At 43.6% G+C, this 24,763-nt stretch overlaps 1 protein-coding gene across 1 annotated transcript in view; it reads right to left on the bottom strand.

Annotated features, from left to right (window-relative positions):
- vps4a (vacuolar protein sorting 4 homolog A) overlaps positions 1–24,763 on the bottom strand; it is a 52,615-nt gene that overhangs the window by 20,172 nt on the left and 7,680 nt on the right. The window contains exons 5-8 of the mRNA XM_061977734.2: positions 22,428–22,547; positions 20,199–20,355; positions 16,826–16,974; positions 1,761–1,842 (exon numbers count right to left, since the gene is read on the bottom strand). Of these exons, the coding sequence (XP_061833718.1) occupies positions 1,761–1,842; positions 16,826–16,974; positions 20,199–20,355; positions 22,428–22,547 (508 nt within the window). The remainder of the gene's footprint in view (positions 1–1,760; positions 1,843–16,825; positions 16,975–20,198; positions 20,356–22,427; positions 22,548–24,763) is intronic.

Raw genomic sequence — 24,763 nt, 5'->3', positions numbered from 1 at the left:
CGGCAGTAACTACGAGCTTAATATTATGTCTGTCGCCCGGCGCTATAGGGTCTCCTTTCACCGCGGCAGGGAAGTATACATGCAGTGACTAAGTTTGTGCTATTAAACTTGCACCAATTTGCCAGAGTGCTCCTTATTTTTAAGAAGTGAATGTTCAATTGTAGTCAGAAAAAAGTTGAATGTTTTTCTGCAAACACATTCACTCAGTCATTTCCATTATTCAGGTGAAACTCATAGCATTCAAAAATTGTGTAAAAGTCCAATCACGTCAGCAATTACCTTCAAATATGGCTTACAGTTTTTGAAGACCCCACATTTTCTGAGATTTTCAATTCAAGGTAAACTGTAAGCCATAATCATCAAAATCTAATCAAAAGAAGGCTTGAAATATCTTGTGTTGCATGCTATGTATATGATAGTTTCATCTTGTAAATCTAAACATACCATTCTAATATTTTGAGTGTCACCAAAATATTTTCTAGGGAGATGACAAAAGATTCTTGAACATTTTAAAAATGGTAATATAAATGTTACATTCTTGAGGAATTTCTACATGTTTTATTTTGTTAAATTCTACAGAAGAATATTTATTTCTTATATTTATAAAAAAAAAATATATATGCTATGTGCTTCTTACCATGAATTGATTTACGTGAACCCCGACTTAAACAAGTTGAAAAACTTATTCGGGTGTTACCATTTAGTGGTCAATTGTACGGAATATGTACTGTACTGTGCCATCTACTAATACAAGTTTCAATCAATCAATCAATTAAGAGCTCACTGTTGGCTTTGTAAAGTCATGTTAGCTCTAATCTAAACACAATTGATGGTAATCTACCTTTTGTTGTCTTTTTTTCCAAATAAGAATCGATAAGAAAATCATTAAAAGAACCACATCGTTAAACAGTATCAAAAGTGTAATCGGAACCGGATACATTTTATCAATTCCCATCCCTACCCATGGAACATGATTGGGGTTTTTGCACCCCAAAACAACATCAAAAATACTTAAACTGAACTAAAGGCATCAGGTAATGAGAACAAGATGAAATGTTAATACTAATAATAAAAAAGCAAAGATTTGTTTTTAAATATATGGTTAACTGGCTCGGGATCTTTCTGTGTGGAGTTTGCATGTTCTCCCCGTGACTGCGTGGGTTCCCTCTGGGTACTCCAGCTTCCTCTAACCTCCTAAAAACATGCACCTGGGGATAGATTGATTGGCAACACTAAACTGGCCCTTGTGTGTCACTGTGAGTGTGAAAGTTGTCTGTCTATCTGTATTGGCCCTGTGATGAGGTGGCGACTTGTCCAGGGTGTACACCGCCTTCCGCCCGAATGCAGCTGAGATAGGCGCGACCCCGAAAGGGACAAGCGGTTAACTTTTTTTCCCATTTTTATTAGACTATTTTATTACACATTACATAATGACGGCCTTCCCCCCCAAGGTCCCCATTACCACAAGTAGATTGCTGACTTGTGTAAAAAACTATGTTTTACCTAACAATAATGGATAATTGTGATTAATAATCCTGATATCGATATTGATAAAAATAATCTGGATTATTTTTTTGGCCATAATTGTGCAGCCCAGCAGTATAAGTACACTTCAGTAATCAACAAGTTTTGCTTATTTTCGACAAAGCAAATCAATCAAATAATGGTTAGCAAGAGTCTCTCTTTTTTATCGCAGCATCTTATCAAATATGAAAGGAAAACAATGTTCTTAAGTGAAGAGTATTGCAATGAGCCCTGACCTTCTCCGAATAGCAGCATCAAGCACCCAGGGAATGTTGGTGGCCCCCAGTACCAAAATACCATCGTTGTTGTTTCCCACACCTATAAAAGAATCAGACCTTAGATACACTTCAAATACCATGCAATATCTTATTGTTATAACATGCACACTCTTACAAGACTTCTAATATATGGGCTCTTTAATATTCATAGATTTATGCACAAAATTGATAAATACATGGCTTACTGTCTCATATAAACTACTGGATTATTGCTTGATCTCGTCATGGGCATAAATGTCATATTGATTTTGAGCCCTTATTGATTTGAACCGTTTCTCTAGGGTTAAATGACAGTGTATAGTACACCTTCAATAATTTTGTAAAACAGTTTCAATTTGTTTTTGATACACATTTAAATATACAGAGGGTATGGAAAGTGTTCAAACTCTATTACGTTTTTCACACTCTGTAACATTGCAAAAGTCTGTTAAAATCAAGTTATTTTTCTCCCAATGTTTTACAAATGTATTAAACAATGAAGTGAAATATCACAAGGTCATAAGTATTCACTTTGTGACATTTGCATATTGAACTCATGTGCTGTCCATTTCTTCTGATCATCCTTGACATTTTCACATACTTGCCAACCCTCCCGGATTTTCCGGGAGACTCCCGAAATTCAGCGCCTCTCCCGAAAACCTCCCGGGACAAATTTTTTCCCGAAAATCTCCCGAAATTCATGCATGCGGACCTGAGTGACGTGTTGACAGCCTGTTCTCACGTCCGCTTTCCCACCATATAAACAGCTAATGATCGAGGGCGAGTTCTTGGTTTCTTATGTGTGTTTATTGTTAGGCAGTTTCATTAAGGTCCTCCCAGCGCGGTAACAACACACAGCAACAGCAGTCAAGTTTTCGTCCCCTGTAAAGCAGTTCGTCTGCCGTAAACAGCAATGTTGTGACACTTTTAAACAGGACAATACTGCCATCTACTATACATGCATATGTGACCCACCCATGATGTGTCACATTTTTGTGTTGATTTATTTATTTTATTTTGTGGTTTGAATTCGTTTTTGGAGCTGTCATTACAGATTTTTCAGTATTCACATTGGTCAGTAGGGGGCAGTAGGGCGTTTCTTCCCAATTGAATGCTATCACCTGCAGACCGGAAGTGTCTTGTCATTCTGATGAGCGCGACCAGTCTGTGAACAATTGAAACGTCCTGTGTGCTTTTTCCTCCTGTATAACAGGTTAGTTTTGGTGAATCAACTCACTGAATAATATCCATGTGATCTTTTATAAGTTTAAGTACACATTCTGATGGTGGAGCCTAACTCTAAAGTGTTTGTGAGTTGTAGTTTGTATTTGTGAATGAATCCAGTGCACAGCTGCAGTAATCAATACAAAAAGGTGACGTGAGTACGCAATGTTTATATAGGAACTTCTGATCCTAATTCAGACTCCCAAATTAGAGCTCCCGTTTTCTTATTGATTTTATAATGTATATTTGTAGAATGTGTGTGTTCTGAAATAGTGACAGAGAATAGAACAAGGATGGACAATTCAACCCTTAACTCAACAATGAGTAGATGAGTGTTATGTGTGTGTATATGTGTAAATAAATGAACACTGAAATTCAAGTATTTCTTTTATTTATTTATATATATATATATATATATATATATATATATATATATATATATATATATATATATGTAATAAAATAAAATAAATAAAAAAAAAAAATATATATATATATATATATATATATATAGCTAGAATTCACTGAAAGTCAAGTATTTCTTATATATATATATATATATATATATATATATATATATATATATATATATATATATATATATATATATCTTAACCACGCCCCCCGCCCCCGACCACGCCCCCCCCACCTTCCGAAATCGGAGGTCTCAAGGTTGGCAAGTATGCATTTTCTACAGCTTAATTTAAGTCCAGCTGTGTTAGGAAGGAAAGGCACACACCTGTCTATATAAGACCTTAGCCCACACCGGTCTATATAAGACCTTAGCACAAACCTGCATGTCAGAGTAAATCAGAATCATGAGGTCTGAAGAACTGCCTGAAAATCTCAGAGACAGAATTGTTGCAAGGCATGGATCTGACAAAGATTACAAATATTTCTGCTGCACTTAGGTTCTAAAGAGCACAATGGTGTCCATAATCCAATTATCCATCCATTTTCTACCGCTTGTCCCGTTCGAGGTCGCGGGGGGTGCTGGAGCCTATATCAGCTGCATTCGGGCGGAAGGCGGGGTTACACCCTGGACAAGTCGCCACCTCATCACATGGCCAACACAGATAGACAAACAACATTCACACACTAGGGCCAATTTAGTGTTGCCAATCAACCTATCCCCAGGTGCATGTTTTTGGTGGTGGGAGGAAGCCGGAGTATCCGGAGGGAACCCACGCAGTCACGAGGAGAACATGCAAACTCCACACGGAAAGATCCCGAGCCTGGGATTGAACCCAGGACTACCCAGAACCTTCGTATTGTGAGGCACATGCACTAACCCAAGGGTAGGGAACCTATGGCTCTGGAGCCTTAGGTTTTGATGACTGCATCTGGCTCTCAGATAAATCTTAGCTGACATTGCTTAACACGATAAGTAATGAATAATTCCGCTGGTAATCACAGTGTTAAAAATAATGTTCAAAATATAAAACATTCTCATGCATTTTAATGCATGAGAATGCATTAAAATGCAGCTCCTCTCTGAGCTGCCACCTTAACGTGGTAGAGGAGTTTGCGTGTCCCAATGATCCTAGGAGCTATGTTGTCCGGGGGCTTTATGCCCCCTGGTAGGGTCTCCCAAGACAAACTGGTCCTAGGTGAGGGATCAGACAAAGAGCGGCTCGAAGACCTCCATGAATAATAAAAAACAAGGACCCAGATTTCCCTCGCCCGGACGCGGGTCACCGGGGCCCCCCTCTGGAGCCAGGCCCGGAGGTGGGGCACGATGGCGAGCGCCTGGTGGCCGGGCCTGTCCCCATGGGCCCGGCCGGGCACAGCCCGAAGAGGCAACGTGGGTCCCCCCTCCAATGGGCTCACCACCCATAGCAGGGGTCATAGAGGTCGGGTGCGATGTGAGCTGGGCGGCAGCCGAAGGCAGGGCACTTGGCGGTCCGATCCTCGGCTACAGAAGCTAGCTCTTGGGACGTGGAACGTCACCTCGCTGGGGGGAAGGAGCCTGAGCTAGTGCGCGAAGTGGAGAAGTTCCGGCTAGATATAGTCGGACTCACTTCGACGCACAGCAAGGGCTCTGGAACCAGTTCTCTCGAGAGGGGCTGGACTCTCTTCCACTCTGGCGTTGCCGACAGTGAGAGGCGACGGGCTGGGGTGGCAATTCTTGTTTCCCCCCGGCTCAGAGCCTGTACGTTGGAGTTCAACCCGGTGGACGAGAGGGTAGCTTCCCTCCGCCTTCGGGTGGGGGAACGGGTCCTGACTGTGGTTTGCGCTTACGCGCCAAACCGCAGCTCAGAGTACCCACCCTTTTTGGATTCACTCAAGGGAGTACTTGAGAGTGCTCCCCCGGGTGATTCCCTCGTGCTACTGGGGGACTTCAATGCTCATGTTGGCAACGACAGTGAAACCTGGAGAGGCGTGATTGGGAAGAATGGCTGCCCGGATCTGAACCCGAGCGGTGTTTTGTTATTGGACTTTTGTGCCCGTCACAGATTGTCCATAACGAACACCATGTTCAAACATAAGGGTGTCCATATGTGCACTTGGCACCAGGACACCCTAGGCCGCAGTTCCATGATCGACTTTGTAGTTGTGTCATCGGATTTGCGGCCTCATGTTTTGGACACTCGGGTGAAGAGAGGGGCGGAGCTTTCTACCGATCACCACCTGGTGGTGAGTTGGCTGCGATGGTGGGGGAGGATGCCGGACAGACCTGGCAGGCCCAAACGCATTGTGAGGGTTTGCTGGGAACGTCTGGCAGAGTCTCCTGTCAGAGAGAGTTTCAATTCCCACCTCCGGAAGAACTTTGAACATGTCACGAGGGAGGTGCTGGACATTGAGTCTGAATGGACCATGTTCCGCGCCTCTATTGTCGAGGCGGCTGATTGGAGCTGTGGCCGCAAGGTAGTTGGTGCTTGTCGTGGCGGTAATCCTAGAACCCGTTGGTGGACACCGGCGGTGAGGGATGCCGTCAAGCTGAAGAAGGAGTCCTATCGGGTTCTTTTGGCTCATAGGACTCCTGAGGCAGCGGACAGGTACCGACAGGCCAAGCGGTGTGCGGCTTCAGCGGTCGCAGAGGCAAAAACTCGGACATGGGAGGAGTTCGGGGAAGCCATGGAAAACGACTTCCGGACGGCTTCGAAGCAATTCTGGACCACCATCCGCCGCCTCAGGAAGGGGAAGCAGTGCACTATCAACACCGTGTATGGCGGGGATGGTGTTCTGCTGACCTCGACTGCGGATGTTGTGGATCGGTGGAGGGAATACTTCGAAGACCTCCTCAATCCCACCAACACGTCTTCTTATGAGAAAGCAGTGCCTGGGGAGTCTGTGGTGGGCTCTCCTATTTCTGGGGCTGAGGTTGCTGAGGTAGTTAAAAAGCTCCTCGGTGGCAAGGCCCCAGGGGTAGATGAGATCCGCCCAGAGTTCCTTAAGGCTCTGGATGCTGTGGGGCTGTCTTGGTTGACAAGACTCTGCAGCATCGCGTGGACATCGGGGGCGGTACCTCTGGATTGGCAGACCGGGGTGGTGGTTCCTCTCTTTAAGAAGGGGAACCGGAGGGTGTGCTCTAACTATCGTGGGATCACACTCCTCAGCCTTCCCGGTAAGGTCTATTCAGGTGTACTGGAGAGGAGGCTACCGGATAGTCGAACCTCGGATTCAGGAGGAACAGTGTGGTTTTCGTCCTGGTCGTGGAACTGTGGACCAGCTCTATACTCTCGGCAGGGTCCTTGAGGGTGCATGGGAGTTTGCCCAACCAGTCTACATGTGTTTTGTGGACTTGGAGAAGGCATTCGACCGTGTCCCTCGGGAAGTCCTGTGGGGAGTGCTCAGAGAGTATGGGGTATCGGACTGTCTGATTGTGGCAGTCCGCTCCCTGTATGCTCAGTGCCAGAGCTTGGTCCGTAATTGCCGGCAGTAAGTCGGACACGTTTCCAGTGAGGGTTGGACTCCGCCAAGGCTGCCCTTTGTCATCGATTCTGTTCATAACTTTTATGGACAGAATTTCTAGGCGCAGTCAAGGCGTTGAGGGGATCTGGTTTGGTGGCTGCAGGATTAGGTCTCTGCTTTTTGCAGATGATGTGGTCCTGATGGCTTCATCTGGCCAGGATCTTCAGCTCTCACTGGATCGGTTCGCAGCCGAGTGTGAAGCAACTGGGATGAGAATCAGCACCTCCAAGTCCGAGTCCATGGTTCTCGCCCGGAAAAGGGTGGAGTGCCATCTCCGGGTTGGGGAGGAGATCTTGCCCCAAGTGGAGGAGTTCAAGTACCTCGGAGTCTTGTTCACGAGTGAGGGAAGAGTGGATCGTGAGATCGACAGGCGGATCGGTGCGGCGTCTTCAGTAATGCGGACGCTGTATCGATCCGTTGTGGTGAAGAAGGAGCTGAGCCGGAAGGCAAAGCTCTCAATTTACCGGTCAATCTACGTTCCCATCCTCACCTATGGTCATGAGCTTTGGGTTATGACCGAAAGGACAAGATCACGGGTACAAGCGGCCGAAATGAGTTTCCTCCGCCGGGTGGCGGGGCTCTCCCTTAGAGATAGGGTGAGAAGCTCTGCCATCCGGGGGGAGCTCAAAGTAAAGCCGCTGCTCCTCCACATCGAGAGGAGCCAGATGAGGTGGTTCGGGCATCTGGTCAGGATGCCACCCGAACGCCTCCCTAGGGAGGTGTTTAGGGCACGTCCGACCGGTAGGAGGCCGCGGGAAAGACCCAGGACACGTTGGGAAGACTATGTCTCCCGGCTGGCCTGGGAACGCCTCGGGATCCCACAGGAAGAGCTGGACGAAGTGGCTGGGGAGAGGGAAGTCTGGGCTTCCCTGCTTAGGCTGCTGCCCCCGCGACCCGACCTCGGATAAGCGGAAGAAGATGGATGGAAGTATGTTATTTATTATTGGCTAGCTTCAGAATAACAATGTTATTAAAAAGGATAATACTCTAAAAATGTTGGTCTTACTTAAAAATGCACACATTTAGTTGAATTCAGTGTTAAAACATTATATGGCTCTCACGGAAATACATTTTAAAATATTTGGCTTTCATGGTTCTCTCAGCCAAAAAGGTTCCCGACCCCTGCACTAACCCCTGTTCCACCGTGCTGGGGGTCCATAATTCTTAAATAGAACTCTTTCTCAAGCTGGTCGTGCGGCCAAACTGAGCAATCGGGGGAGAAGAGTGGTTAGAGAGGCAGAGAAGAACCTAAAGTCACTGTGGCTGAGCTCCAAAGAGTCAGTGTGGCGATGGGAGAAAGTTTCAGATTGTCTACGAACACTGTGGCCCTCCACCAATCAGGGTTATATGGTAGAATTGTTGTAATCTGAAATTTCCTTGCTCAGTTCTGTTGTTGTCTGCACACCATGTTCACTCTCTCTCTCGTCCACAGTATGGAGTGCAGCTGGCGCAAGGCAGCAGCACACACCTGACGTAGATTAGAAGCAGCCTATTTAACCTGGCTGCTGACGGCCTGTGAGCGCCGGAACTTTGTCACTGCTTGCAAACCTGTTGATATTGCCAGAGAACTCACTAGTTCATCGTGTACCATTCATCTAAGGTTTGCCTGTATTTTTCCTAGCCTTGTCTAGCGTTTTTAGTTTGTACTTTGTCCTTATATTAACTTCTTTCATGAAGTATGTCTTCCTAGCCTTGTCTAGCGTTTTTAGTTTGTACTTTGTCCTTATATTAACTTCTTTCATGAAGTATTTTTCCTAGCCTTGTCTAGCGCTTTTAGTTTTGTGTGTTATCTACCATCACCTTTGTTTTGTTACTTTGTGCTCCTCCTAAATAAAAGGAAGAACAATTGTACACAACACGTCTCTGCATCCTTGGGATCCACTCCACCATATCCTAACAGAAAAGTTCCGGCCATACTATGGAACCCGCAGAGACAGATGCCTGGAAAAGAGCATTGCAAGGCCAGGCTCAACGAATCAACCAGCAGGGGGACCAGCTAGACCACCTGAGCCGAGGTCTACAGGGACTGTCGGAGCGTCAAGACACCATGTTGGAGCGAGTCAATATGCTGCTAGCCACCGTCGTACCCACCTCGACCACCGTGCCCGACCAGGCATCCACCCAACCTACACAACCCGCCAGTACCAGCAACATGCGGCTATCCCGACCCGAACGTTTTTCCGGAGAAAAGGAAGATGTAAGACAATTCCTGACGCAGTGTGAACTACATTTTGAACTAAACGCTTCCGCTTTCACCTCTGAGCGGGCTAAGGTAGCGTTTGTCATCTCCCACCTGTCAGGCCGTGCTGGCACCTGGGCGACTGCAGAATGGAACCGTCAGACCGCCTCCAGCTCCACGTATGCAAACTTTTCCAAATCCTTGAGGCAGATCTTCCAACGACGACTCCCAGGTAGAGAGGCAGCTAGATCCCTTTTCCGGCTGCAACAGGGTTCACGACGGGTCGCAGATTACGCGATCGAGTTCCGCACCATGGCCGCCGACTGTGACTGGGGTCCCTCGGCGCTGTTGGACGCCTTCTACCTGGGTCTCGCGGACGAGATTCGTCACATGATGATCCCGCTGTCACTTCCGACGAATCTGGATGATCTCATCGAGCTGGCGGTGCAGATCGATTTCCGCCTATTGGAGGAGAGGAGGGATCGACGAGGGAGACAAGCCCCACCTAGCAGCCAATCAGCGCCTGCTAGACCTGCCATCTGCATGACGGAGCATCTCGTTCCCGAAGACACCTCTCCTTCGTGGCAGATAGATGAGCCGATGCAACTGGGAGGTCGCCGACTCACCACCGCCGAGAGGGAACGCCGCTTTCGCCTCAAACTCTGCCTATACTGTGGGGCCGCTGATCATCTCATCTCCCACTGTAAGGAACTACCGCGCCCCGCCGCACGGCCACGAGTGCGCCCTCACTCGCCAGAGGACACGTCCACCAGAGGTCGCCGTTCTCCTTCGTTGGCCGCAGGCAGAATGCAACTAAAAGGTACTCTTTCTTGGCCTAACCAACAAATAGACATTTGCGCTCTCATTGACTCAGGAGCAGATGATAACTTTTTGGATTTTGAGTTCATGAGACTCCATAAGATTCCTGTTGTAAAACTGTATGTGCCCAAGAGGGTGTATTCTCTTGATGGGCGCCTATTAGCCAGCATAACCCACCAGACCCTGCCAATCAACCTGCGCTTGTCTGGTAATCATTGTGAGAAAATAATTTTTTTTATTGTGCCATCACGGTCCGCGCCCGTCATTCTGGGGATCACCTGGTTACATAAGCATAACCCGCACATAGACTGGCCTCGTTCGGCCATTATTAATTGGAGTGTGACCTGCCACACACATTGTCTTCGTTCCGCAGCAGGATCTCACACACCGCCACCTACCGCCGTTATAGAGAACATAGACTTGACAAACGTGCCCACAAACTACCATGACTTAAGAGCGGTGTTTAGCAAGGATAGAGCACTCTCACTTCCCCCCCACCGACCCTACGATTGTGGTATCGATTTGCTAGCCGGAGCGGCTTTACCATCGACCCGTTTGTACAAGGTGTCTAACACCGAACTCAAAGCACTAGAAGAATACATAAACACATCAATAGCTGCGGGCCTCATTCGCCCTTCGACCGCACCGGTAGCCGCCGGATTTTTTTTCGTCGAAAAGAAGGACAAGTCCCTACGGCCTTGTATAGACTACCGTGCTCTTAATCAGATTACTGTCAAGAATAAGTATCCTCTTCCACTCCTTGATTCTGCTTTTACTCCCTTACAGTCCGCAAAGTTTTTTACTAAACTCGATCTACGTAACGCGTACCATCTAGTTCGCATCCGAGAGGGGGATGAATGGAAGACCGCATTCAACACTCCTCTCGGACATTTTGAGTATCTTGTCATGCCTTTTGGACTTACTAATGCACCTGGCGTTTTTCAGGGCTTCATTAACGATATTTTTCGGGACATGACAGGTCGGTTTCTCTTCGTTTACCTGGACGATATATTAATTTATTCATCGACATTTGACGAACATGTACAGCAGGTTCGGTTGGTCCTTCAACGATTGCTCGAAAATAAACTGTTCGTGAAGGCGGAGAAATGCGAGTTTCACTCATCCTCCATTCCCTTCTTAGGATTTATCATTGAGGAGGGTAGACTCAGACCAGACCTCGCTAAGGTCAAAGCAGTAGTAGACTGGCCCACTCCGGTGTCCAAGAAGCACCTTCAGAGATTCTTGGGCTTCTCTAATTTTTATCGGCGATTTATTCGCAATTTTAGTCGCGTCGCTGAGCCACTTACAAGGCTAACCTCTACTAAAGTTCCGTTTGAATGGACACCCGAAGCCAATTCCGCGTTCTTGAGGCTGAAAAGATTGTTTACTTCGGCTCCTGTGCTTTGTTACCCTGACCGTTCTCTCCAATTTTTTGTTGAGGTGGACGCTTCTGATTCAGGTGTAGGGGCCGTACTCTCCCAGCAATCTACCACCGACCAGAAGTTGCACCCCTGTGCTTTCTTCTCTCGTCGCCTATCCCCTGCTGAAAAAAATTATGACATTGGCAACAGGGAGCTTCTGGCGGTCATCTTGGCTCTTCAGGAGTGGAGACATTGGCTGGAAGGGGCGGAGCTACCATTCATCATCTTCACGGACCACAAGAACCTGTCCTACTTAAGGACCGCACAGAGACTGAACCCCCGCCAAGCCAGGTGGGCACTTTTTCTGACCCGTTTTAACTTTATCATCACTTTCCGACCTGGTTCTCAGAATGGGAAGCCCGATGCCCTTTCCCGTCTCTACTCTTCGTCTCTTGAGGATTCCTCACCTGAACCAATTGTTCCCCATACCCACATCATTGGGGGACTCCAGTGGGACATCGAGCGGCAAGTCTTGGAGGCCCTAAAGTCGGACACATCTCCTCGGGGCTGCCCACCAGGTCGGTTGTTTGTGGTTCCTCGGCTCCGTTCCAGCGTTCTGGATTGGGCACATGGGTCAAAGATCGCTTGCCATCCAGGTACTCGTCGCACCAGTTTTGTCCTCTCCCAGCGTTTTTGGTGGCCATCCATTCTGGCAGATACGAAGGCGTTTGTGGCAGCATGTCGGTCCTGCTCCCGGAACAAGGCATCCCACCAGGCCCCAGCAGGACTGTTACACCCATTACCCATCCCCTCCCGCCCGTGGTCACACATAGCGGTGGACTTTGTCACAGGACTTCCCCCCTCTGAAGGAAATGACACTGTCTTGACCATTGTGGACCGGTTCTCGAAAATGGCCCACTTCGTGGCCCTCCCCAAGCTGCCTTCGGCTCTTGAAACAGCCCAACTGTTAGTGCTCCACGCTTTCCGGCTGCACGGCATCCCCGCTGATGTGGTATCCGACAGAGGGCCACAGTTTTCCTCGGCTGTCTGGAGGGCATTCTGCAAGTCCCTGGGGGCCTCCCCTAGCCTATCCTCCGGCTACCACCCACAGAGCAATGGACAGACCGAGCGGACCAACCAAGACCTGGAGGCGGCCATCCGGTGCACTTGTCATCGGCAACCCTCAACCTGGTCTGAGAATCTCCCATGGATAGAATACGCTCACAATTCCCTCATTAGCTCCGCCACCAACCTGTCTCCATTTCACGTCGCCTATGGTTTCCAACCCCCAGTTTTTCCTTCTACCCAACCCAATGCCGACGTACCATCCGTAACGGCACACCTGCGTCGGGCTCACCAGGCTTGGCGCAACACCAGGGCGGCGTTAAAAAGAACATCGGCCAGGAACCAACTCTTAGCCAACCGCCATCGCACACCAGCCCCACACTACCAGTTGGGACAGAAGGTCTGGTTGTCGTCCCGGGACCTACCATTGGCCACCGACTCTAGGAAACTGGCTCCCAGGTTCATTGGACCATTCCCCATTATCAAGATCATCAACCGTGTTGCAGTCAAGCTCCGTCTCCCAAGATCTCTCAAATGCCATCCTGTCTTTCACGTGTCTCGCATCAAGCCTGTCGCATCCAGCCCGCTCAGAACCTCCTGAGGTACCACCTCCTCCACCCAGGCTGGTTGAGGGTCACCCAGCGTTTACAGTAAACACCATCTTGGATGTGAGAAGAAGGGGCAGGGGATTCCAATACCTGGTAGACTGGGAGGGGTACGGCCCGGAGGAGCGGTCATGGATTTCAAGATCGCTTATTATTGACAAAGACTTGATCAAGGATTTTTACATTCGATTCCCAGACAAGCCAGGTAGGCCGCCAGGAGGCGTCCGTTGAAGGGGGGGTACTGTGGTAATCTGAAATTTCCTTGCTCAGTTCTGTTGTTGTCTGCACACCATGTTCACTCTCTCTCTCGTCCACAGTATGGAGTGCAGCTGGCGCAAGGCAGCAGCACACACCTGACGTAGATTAGAAGCAGCCTATTTAACCTGGCTGCTGACGGCCTGTGAGCGCCGGAACTTTGTCACTGCTTGCAAACCTGTTGATATTGCCAGAGAACTCACTAGTTCATCGTGTACCATTCATCTAAGGTTTGCCTGTATTTTTCCTAGCCTTGTCTAGCGTTTTTAGTTTGTACTTTGTCCTTATATTAACTTCTTTCATGAAGTATGTCTTCCTAGCCTTGTCTAGCGTTTTTAGTTTGTACTTTGTCCTTATATTAACTTCTTTCATGAAGTATTTTTCCTAGCCTTGTCTAGCGCTTTTAGTTTTGTGTGTTATCTACCATCACCTTTGTTTTGTTACTTTGTGCTCCTCCTAAATAAAAGGAAGAACAATTGTACACAACACGTCTCTGCATCCTTGGGATCCACTCCACCATATCCTAACAAGAATGGCCCGAAAGAATACTCTCCTCAGTGCAAGACTGCAAGGAGTTTTTCAAAAAGCACTTGGAGTACTCAGAGTCTTCGAGAAAAAAGTTATCTGGTCTGATGAGACCAAGAATAAACTTTTTGGTATGAATTCTAAACGATATGTTTGGAGAAAAGCAGGCACTGCTCATCACCTGCTATACAATCTAACAGTGCACCGCGGTGGTGGCAGAATTGTGCTTTGTAGCTGTGGGGACAAGACCACTGACTACAGTTGAAAGAAATGTGAATGCAGCTACAGTAAGCATAGAAATAGTCTGGTAAATATATCTAGCTAAAATAACAGGAGTAACTTAGGAACAATTCATGAATGTTTTTGGATGACCCATCCAGAGCCCTGACCGAAACCCAGTTGGGCATCTCTGGAGAGACCTGAAAATCACTGTCCACCAACATTAAGCGCCCAACCTGACAGTTTGAGAGGATATGCAAGGAGAATGGCGGAGGATCTCAAACCAGGTGTGAAATACTTAATTCCAAAGAAGACTCATGGGCAATGTTCCCTCAAATTTTTCATGTGTGTGAGCAAACGCACAAACTCCCTGAGCATTCAGTGGCGCACATGTGAGCAACATCAGACGTGCACACTGTGGCCACACCAGCGTCACACCTGTCCCAAACCTGACATCATAACAATTTAAATGTTCTATTAAAATAATTTTCTGATATAAGTGATTTTGCCCTCTTACAATGAAAATAACAAAAATACATGTTTTTCTTGACCTATGTGCTAGTATTGTATGTCTGGCTGCGGGTCCTGCCTTTAAAAGAAATGTTACCCCTTTCAGAGATTACATTTAGTTCCTGTAACTTTCTGTCTGTAAAATACATCTTTTTATTAGCATTTATGAAATCTAGTGACAATATTTCATGAATAATATCCTTAGATTAACATTCTTAATAAATGGCAGTAAAATAAGCACACATCTGATTGAGGAGTCAGAGTGTTACAACCTGGCATTTACACATTGTTTGGCGTTGGGGTTGTCCGACTTTTTGTGTGGCCATAAACGCAGCACTGGCTAAGTGCCATGAGTGCGTGTGTTGGTGCAGGTGAGACAGAGCGAACGGCTTCTGTTAAAACGACGGATGACAAAGTTGGTTAAAGCATGGTTTGTATTGCAGAAAATGACCAGTTTTTATAGATAAAAGTTTGTATTACTCATGTTTTTGGTGTGGTTACAAACAGTTTTTCTCAATGAAGTGATTGATGGAATTCCTGTCCATAAAGTGTCTCGACAGACGATAATTGAACTGTGTTGACAAAGATTGTTTTATTCATTGGGGCCACACTTGTTGTCACCTGTCACTCATAGAGTTGCATTGCAAAATCATACAGAATAAATTGTAATGTGTTTATTTTGTTTAAAGTTCCGATGGGATTTTTGATTTTCTGCGCGGCATTAATTTGCTGTGCGCAGAGGACGCGTGAGCCGTGCGCAATTGCGCAGGCGCGCACCTTAGAGGGTACGTTGCTCATGGGTGTCTTAGCTCAAAAGGTGCTTCTATGCAACACTGAGCAAAGGGTCTAAATACTTCTGACCTTATGATATCAAACATTTTCTTTTTTGACATCGCTGCCAAAATTTCAACAATGATGTGTTTTGCTACAAAATTAAGAGCTGTGTCTAATGTAGACACAGCTCATTAATATGAGGAAAAAATTAACTTTAAAGATTTAAAGGCCTACTGAAACTTGCACATTAACGTTTGAGCAACGTTGAGTTATTGATATATTGTTATTGCTCTGCACTATTTCGAGTGTTACTATATTGTGATTGCACTAACGTTTGATTTATCGTAACAGTATCACTGTTTTTTACGTGTTTATTGAATCAGGGAAAAGTTCCCCTCCACTATGTGATATAAATGTTGCACTACTGTTACACCTTGCTGTTGTTAAAAGATAAACAAAACACCACGTCACTGACTTTACCTCGAGGAAAATAATAAAACAGCTGTTTATTCATTTTGGGAGTGAACAGAGTTGTCAGAACGCTGGTTTGTAATCTATTAATAAAGTTTGACTGACCTATCTGACTGTTTTGTTGAAATTCCCTTTAGCGCAGCTCCATCTAATGGATGCATAGGTGCGCCTTATAATCCGGTGCGCCTTATATATGAACAAAGTTTTGAAATATGCCATTCATTAAAGGTGCGCCTTATAATCCGGTGCGCCATATAGTGCGGAAAATACGGTATATAACTACATGTAAACTAAATGGTGAATGGTCTGTATTTATATAGCGCTTTACTATACCTGGAATGATACCCAAAGCGCTTTACATTTTACATCACATTCACCCATTCACACACACATTCATTCATGGCGGAAGCTGACATGCAGGGCGCTAACCCCGATTCATCAGGAGTAAGAGTGACGTGTCTTGCCCAAGCACACAACAGCTGTGACTAGGATGGTGGAAGCTAGACTCAAACCTGGAACTGTCAACTTGCTGGCACGGCCGCTCTACCATCTGCGCCACACCGCCCCACTAAGACAGAACTAGAAAATAAATGTTTATATACTATATTACCCAGAAGGCTTAACGCTGTAGACAGGTACAGGAAGTAGGTCTGAGCTACACGGGAGGACAACAATTGTGTCGATTGAACAATAAGTTGATATTTTGTTACACGTTGTACCTGCTTCATCTACACAAGAAACAAACATGCGTTTTGATTAGACAGTTGAAGTGAACGTTTGAGAGAGAAATTCCATTGGTGAAAATGACTGATTGGCTAAAATGTGTGGGGAAGTTGTACAAAATTGTGAGGCAGCGCATAATTTGTGTGGATCGGTTGCCCTGCGATGAGATGGCGACTTGTCCAGAGTGTACTCTGCCTTCAGCCCAAGTGCAGCTGGGATAGGCTACAGCCCCCTGGCGACCCCGAGACGGACAAACAGTAGTAACTGGATGGATGATTGAATTTGTGATGAATTGGCATGATGGGGTCTTAGTGAAATCCTAGATGGACTGATACAAACGTCTGTCTGCTCTACTGCTGATTCGACTCTTCAGAAGGATTACAAGTGGATTCTGCTCACCTTGCATTTGGACCAGAAATTCTGTCTTGATTCTGCGAGCTGCTTCGCTCTCATTCTCGTTCCTGGAACCGCATAGTGAGTCCACCTCATCGATGAAAATGATGGAAGGTTTTTGCTGGCGGGCCAGGTCAAACAGATTCTTTACAAGTCTGACAAAAAAAAGAGCATGCAGTGAACGGTTGTCACAATATTAGAGAGTGAAATTATTTTATTTTCTATTTTTCAAGACAAGCACCACATCCCAAGTAAATTAATGATACCTTTCATAAAGAATATATTTATACCTTGTGATTTTATGAGATAAACTAAATATACAAACCCCGTTTCCATATGAGTTGGGAAATTGTGTTAGATGTAAATATAAACAGAATACAATGATTTGCAAATCCTTTTCAACCCATATTCAATTGAATGCACTACAAAGACAAGATATTTGATGTTCAAACTCATAAACTTTATTTTTTTTTTGCAAATAATAATTAACTTAGAATTTTATGGCTGCAACACGTGCAAAAGTAGTTGGGAAAGGGCATGTTCACCACTGTGTTACATCACCTTTTCTTTTAACAACACTCAATAAACGACTGGGAACTGAGGAAACTAATTGTTGAAGCTTTGAAAGTGGAATTCTTTCCCATTCTTGTTTTATGTAGAGCTTCAGTCGTTCAACAGTCCGGGGTCTCCGCTGTCGTATTTTACGCTTCATAATGCGCCACACATTTTTGATGGGAGACAGGTCTGGACTGCAGGCGAGCCAGGAAAGTACCCACACTCTTTTTTTATGAAAGCCACGCTGTTGTAACACATGCTGAATGTGGCTTGGCATTGTCTTTCTGAAATAAGCAGGGGCGTCCACGAAAAAGACGGCGCTTAGATGGCAGCATATGTTGTTCCAAAACCTGTATGTACCTTTCAGCATTAATGGTGCCTTCACAGATGTGTAAGTTACCCATGCCTTGGGCACTAATGCACCCCCATACCATCACAGATGCTGGCTTTTGAACTTTGCGTCAATAACAGTCTGGATGGTTCGCTTCCCCTTTGGTCCGGATGACATGATGTCGAATATTTCCAAAAACAATTTGAAATGTGGACTAGTCAGACCACAGAACACTTTTCCACTTTGCATGAGTCCATCTTAGATGATCTCGGGCTCAGAGAAGCCGGCTGCGTTTCTGGATGTTGTTGATAAATGGCTTTTGCTTTGCATAGTAGAGCTTTAACTTACACTTACAGATGTAGCGACGAACTGTATTTAGTGACAGTGGTTTTCTAAGGTGTTCCTGAGCCCATGGGGTGATATCCTTTAGAGATTGATGTCAGTTTTTGATACAGTGCCGTCTGAGGGATCGAAGGTCACAGTCATTCAATGCTGGCTTCCGACCATGCCGCTTACGTGGAGTGATTTCTCCAGATTCTCTGAACCTTTTGATGATATTATGGACCGTAGATGTTGAAATCCCTAAATTTCTTGCAATTGCACTTTGAGAAACGTTGTTCTTACACTGTTTGACTATTTGCTCACGCAGTTGTGGACAAAGGGGTGTAACTCGCCCCATCCTTTCTTGTGAAAGACAGCATTTTTTTGGAAGCTGTTTTTATACCCAATCATGGCACACACCTGATCCCAATTAGTCTGCACACCTGTGGAATGTTCCAAATAAGTGTTTGATGAGCATTCCTCAACTTTATCAGTATTTATTGCCACCTTTCCCAACTTCTTTCTCACGTGTTGCTGGCATCAAATTCTAAAGTTAATGATTATTTGCAAAAAAAAAAAGTTTATCAGTTTGAACATCAAATATGTTGTCTTTGTAGCATATTCAACTGAATATGGGTTGAAAATGATTTAAAAATCATTGTATTCCGTTTATATTTACATCTATATATATATATATATATATATAATATATTTACGGCGTGGCGCAGTTGGGAGAGTGGCTGTGCCAGCAACCTTAGGGTTCCTGGTTCAATCCCCACCTTCTACCATCCTAGTCACGTCCATTGTGTCCTTGAGCAAGACACTTCACCCTTGCTTCTGATGGGTCCTGGTTAGCGCCTTCATGGCAGCTCCCGCCATCAGTGTGTGAATGTGTGTGTGAATGGGTGAATGTAGAAATAAGTGTCAAAGCGCTTTGAGTTCCTTAAAAAGGTAGAAAAGCGCTATACAAGTATAACCCATAACCCATCTAACACAATTTCCCAACTCATATGGAAACGGGGTTTGTATATTTAAGCTTCTCCTATGTCTTTTTTTACTGACAGTTCATTTACACCCTTTTCATTTTTACATTATGTTCACTTCCTGTTTGAAAGAAGGTAAGGTATATATAAATACGTAATAACTTAATGGTGATATTTAATCAATGTTGTGTATTACTTGATATTGTAGAATCTGTCAATCTTGTTATTTTTGTAGTTGTTGGCATCAGCTGCAATAAGTCTTTGAGTTGTCTTTTATGTCCTTGAAGTTAAGTTAATGTCATCTTCAGTATTTGTTTAGTTCGTTGATGTCTATAACAAGTTGATTTCTTACTGTTCTACATTTAACTTGATGTAGATATTACAGGGGGAACACAACCGAGGAAGGAATCATATTATGTGTTTGATTAGGACACACCAGACTGAATTGTACTTTATAAGTAAACACCGAACATGATTATGTGACAGCTGTAACATACTCCAAAATGATGCCATTATAGTGGCAGCTAGTTGCAGGAGCTCTGTGCTCTTGTATTCCCCATTTTGTCTCGGTTAATGTTTCCATTAGTGTTTTGCCTCTTTTTTTTCTCGCTTTTTGTGAAATCTTGGATGTGATACCGCAGAGCCTTTTGGCCGTAGCTCGGTTGTTGGCCACTCTCCTCAAAGGAGTCCGCGTGGAGAGAAAGTAGATGCGGAGGAGGGGACGGAGTTTAGAAGCTGGCGTTGAGCGTCACCAACCACCAAGGAGCTACGCGGAAGCACTGCAGTTGATATCGAGTAGAGGGTGGAGGACTTTGCCCCCTTCAGGGAGATCTGTGGTACTACCGCGCCAATCAGCCTTGACTTTGTGTTCAAAAGAAGAATCGATTAGTCGGCACACTTCTAATATTTTGCGAGCCTTCCAGACTGGTGCTCCTGTAGACCACTCTTCCGGCATCTAAAGACTCACATGCAGCTAATCTTATACGGAAATAAAACAATTAAATAAACATAAATGACCCAACTAAGTTTATTTGTAGCTCTAAACAAGTTTGTTTTTCTTTTAATGTTTTTTACTCACTTTTTGCAGATGCATCATGGCCAAATATGCAAATTTAACAATTATATCATCACGCCAACCAAACTGTTTTCTGAACTTGTAATGATAAAAGAAATAAAGCAGTGAACCTACTTTTCACTCTCGCCCAGCCATTTGGACATGAGATCTGAGGACGAGACGGAGAAGAAAGTGGAGTTGTTGGCCTCAGTAGCCACAGCCTTTGCCAGGTACGACTTCCCCGTCCCTGGTGGTCCAAACAGCAAAATGCCCCTCCATGGCGTCCGCTTACCTGAAAGTGCACAGACGTTTTCTTTAATACCGTGAAAATATTGTACTGTGAGATTTGATACCGTTACATCCTTAAAATATATATATATATTTTTTAAATATTGTGTATGTATATATATATATATATATATATATATATATATATATATATATATATAAATATATATATACACACATATATATATATATACACATATATATATATACACACACACACACACACACACACACACACACACACACACACACACACACACACACACACACACACACACACACACACACACAATGTACACACAACGTACTGCCTCTTGGCCAGGACTCCCTTATTATTTATTACAACTTTGCGTGCTGTGTTATTCAGATCGAGTGCCTGTGCGTTCATACTGGGGTGAGTTTTTCCTTGCCCTTTTGTGGGCTCTGTTCCGAGGATGTCGTTGTGGCTTGTGCAGCCCTTTGAGACACTTGTGATTTAGGGCTATATAAATAAACATTGATTGATTGATTGATACTGATGACGTTTAGAAAGCTGTTTTTACACATAATCGGCAATCGCAATGATTTAATTCTTTATATTAGTTTCATACCAAATTGAAGAGGAAAATTTGCCAAGCATGTAAAAATACAGTACAACCTGCTGTAAAGCCATATTTTTGAGGGTAATCACCAATATGCTGTTATATAATTTCAAGCCATTTTAAAAGATCGAGAAGCTGTTTCTAGTAGGCGATGTACTTGTTTTTAAATTGTTTTTATTGAAACATTTTATTTTTTTACCAATTGCGTGTTTTTATGTTTATGTTGTAAGTAATCCGTGCTTTTAACCACTGCTTTTTGTTGTTTTTATGAAACCTGTTTTGCTGCCCTCTTGGCCAGGTCAATCTTGTAAAAGAGATTTTAAACTCAATGACTTTTTACCTGGTTAAAAAAAGTAAAAATTTTAAAAATATTGAAATATAGATGCGTGCGAATGCACACACAGACACGCAGACAAATAAGACACATAACGCTGTTTCTTTTTCGCCACACAGCAGAACGTTGAATGTGATGTAACAACAATCCATCCATCCATCCATCCATCCATCCATTTTCTACCGCTTGTCCCTTTCGGGGTCGCGGGACGCGCTGGAGCCTATAAAGGCTGCATTCGGACGGTAGGCGGGGTACACCCTGGACAAGTCACCACCTCATCACAGGGCCAACACAGATAGACAGACAACATTCACACTCACATTCACACACTAGGGCCAATTTAGTGTTGCCAATCAACCTATCCCCAGGTGCAATCATTTGTACAAAAAAGAAGATTGTAGGATTTACAATATTATTAGGAAATGATCAGACACTTCCGTTACATTGATATAAACAAGCAAGAGCTGACATACCGAAGAGCAACACATAACTGTTATTAACCTCCCCCGCCCACATCAGAACCTGACGACAGTGCAATATGAAGTATAATTGATAAACCATTGAATAGTTAGAGCATGTGAAAGTTTGACTCCTTTATGACAACCTCCTGAAAGTTTTGTAATCAATTAGTAATATCAAGCAGCTAAAATGAGCCGAACATGGCAAAGTGTGGAGAGAGTTCATTCTGCTTTGTAGGGGATGTTTTATGGGTTTAATTTTCAATTGTGTATGATATTTCAGCATTTTTATAATGTCCACATAGTTCAGTGAGCAGGTTGTGTGTCATGTGCAACCATATGTGTTTACTTTTTGTGTTAGTAATAATATATTTGCACCATGAGCAGAAAAGGTTGTTTGGATTGGGTCATATTAATTGATGCTGTGCTCGCTACACTTCAAAATAAAACTCATAGTCAAAGTAACTAAAAGTACTACATGTCCACAATATAGTGACATGTTTGCAGGAATTAGACCGTAAAGTAATTAAAATTAAACTGGAGACAGTCAGCGGGCCAGACTTCTTATTTAACTTAACGTCTCTCGGGCCATACTAAAGACGCCATCGCGCCGCACTTGGCCCGTGCACCGTAGTTTGGACATCCCTGCTCTAGATTCAAAATTTAATGGTAATATATTGTTTTCATTTTTGTGTGTTTACACCTGTGAAGAGGTGAGGAAACTTGATGGGAAGGATGACGGCTTCCTTCAGAGCTTCTTTGGCTCCTTCTAGTCCAGCCACATCATTCCATCTCACATTGGGCTTCTCCATCACAATTGCACCTGGAAACACAGAACAAACAAACAGAGAACAAGACATAATTATTACTGTCTGGAATGGACCCCTGCTGTCTTTAAAGGGGAACCACACTTTTTTTGGAGTTTTGCCTATCATTCACATGTAAGGCAAGAACACATATGTTTTTCTTTTTTTTTAATGCATTCTAAATAGTAAATAAATGCGATCAAAAATCTGCTTACAATGGAGCTTATGAAGTTTGTAAGTGATGTTTTATTATGTTTGTTGACGCTCAAAGTCTGCAGTGACAACAACAGTGATGTTGTTAGAAAAAAAAGCGAACGTCGTGATGCGTTTTTAAAATTACGTAAATATTAAATCTTATTATAAATGTGCCTTTTACATTACATATAAATTACATCATGTACATAAAACCTAAATGGAGGTGTCTGGGTGTTTTGTTAAAGGGGAACTGCACTTTTCATTGTTCACAATCATTATGACGTACATTACGATGGATATATATATTTTTTTCATTCTAAATATCAAATAAAAACAATTACCGTATTTTTCGGACTATAAGTCGCAGTTTTTTTCAGGAGCGACTTATGTGTGAAATTAATAACACATTACAGTAAAATATCAAATAATATTATTTAGCTCATTCACGTAAGAGACTAGACGTATAAGATTTCATCAGATTTAGCGATTAGGAGTGACAAATTGTTTGGTAAACGTATAGCATGTTCTATATGTTATGGTTATTTGAATGACTCTTACCATAATATGTTACGTTAACATACCAGGCACGTTCTCAGTTGGTTATTTATGTGTCATATAACGTACACTTATTCAGCCTGTTGTTCACTATTCTTTATTTATTTTAAATTGCCTTTCAAATGTCTATTCTTGGTGTTGGGTTTTATCAAATAAATTTCCCCCAAAAATGCGACTTATACTCCAGTGTGACTTATATATGTTTTTTTCCTTCTCTATTATGCAATTTCGGCTGGTGCGACTTATACTCCGGAGCGACTTATACTCAGAAAAATACGGTAAAAGTCCGCTTACAATGGAGCCTATGGGAGTAGTTCAATTTTGGCTATAGAGCCCCAAAAAATATCCAAACACTTCCAATGAGGTTTTATATACATGATTAAAGTATATATTTAAATGTAGTAACAGGCACATTTATAATAACATTTACGAGTTTTGATCATTTTAAGCATACGCAGCGCAACAATTTCAAAAACGCATCATGCATTTTTTTTTTCCGGATTTTTGCTCACTGCACTGAGACCCAACAAACATAATAAAATATCACTTACTGTACAAGGTCTGCTATCATCAGGATGCCGACTGCTAGGATGTTCATATATTCCCTTTAAGTTGAAAAAGGTCTCATAATCCTTGCGAAGAAACGGGGTGGGGAACAAGCGCTTTTTGTGTAGTCCTCGCCATCTCCAGGTCCGTAATGGCTGTCAAAGTGTCCCAACTTGTCGGACTACCTACTCAGACGTCTCATGTCCAGTTGAGATGCATGATTAATGACCTAGAATTGACTTACAGGGAGCAAAGAAGCGAGAAAGCAGCAGACCACTCGATGATGTAAACATAGGCACACACGGAACGATCACAGCGTTGGGTTTTATGGGCGAAATAGAGGACCTCCCATTGGCTCCGTTGTAAGCAGACTTTCATTTACGTTTATTTACGAGTTATAATACATAAAAAAAAAATACATCCGTCGTCATGTCTTTCATAATGATTGTGAATAGTTTGTCTTAAAGCAAATACCAGAAGTGGCAACCATAAATCATGAATAATTTAATATAACTTTCTGTTCTATTCTAACATAATAATTAATTATGGCAGACTATATGTAATATGGAAAATTGTATATAGTTCTTTGAGTGCAACAACAAAAACCCCAATGTGTTTAATGCCTTTTAACTTAGATTTTAACCTTCTAAAATTGTTCTTTGAGTGCAATAGAAAACATATGTTGTCTGTATTGTAATATTTTCTATTAAAATAAAATATTTTTCATAGTTCCCTTTATTTAGAAATGTATCAAAAAGTATCAATATATACATTTTGGTACCGGTACCAAATTATTGGTATCAGGACAACCCTAATATATATATACTGCATATACAGTATATATATATATATATATATATACATACTTTACATATATTTGCGGTGGTGGGAAGATTACCCCAAATGTGTACTTATATATACATACATATATGTATAT

This window comes from Nerophis lumbriciformis, linkage group LG18 (assembly GCF_033978685.3).
Source record: "Nerophis lumbriciformis linkage group LG18, RoL_Nlum_v2.1, whole genome shotgun sequence".
NCBI lineage: Eukaryota > Metazoa > Chordata > Actinopteri > Syngnathiformes > Syngnathidae > Nerophis > Nerophis lumbriciformis.
The sequence above is the reverse complement of the archived record's forward strand: the minus strand, read 5'-3'. Positions and strand labels throughout refer to the sequence as shown.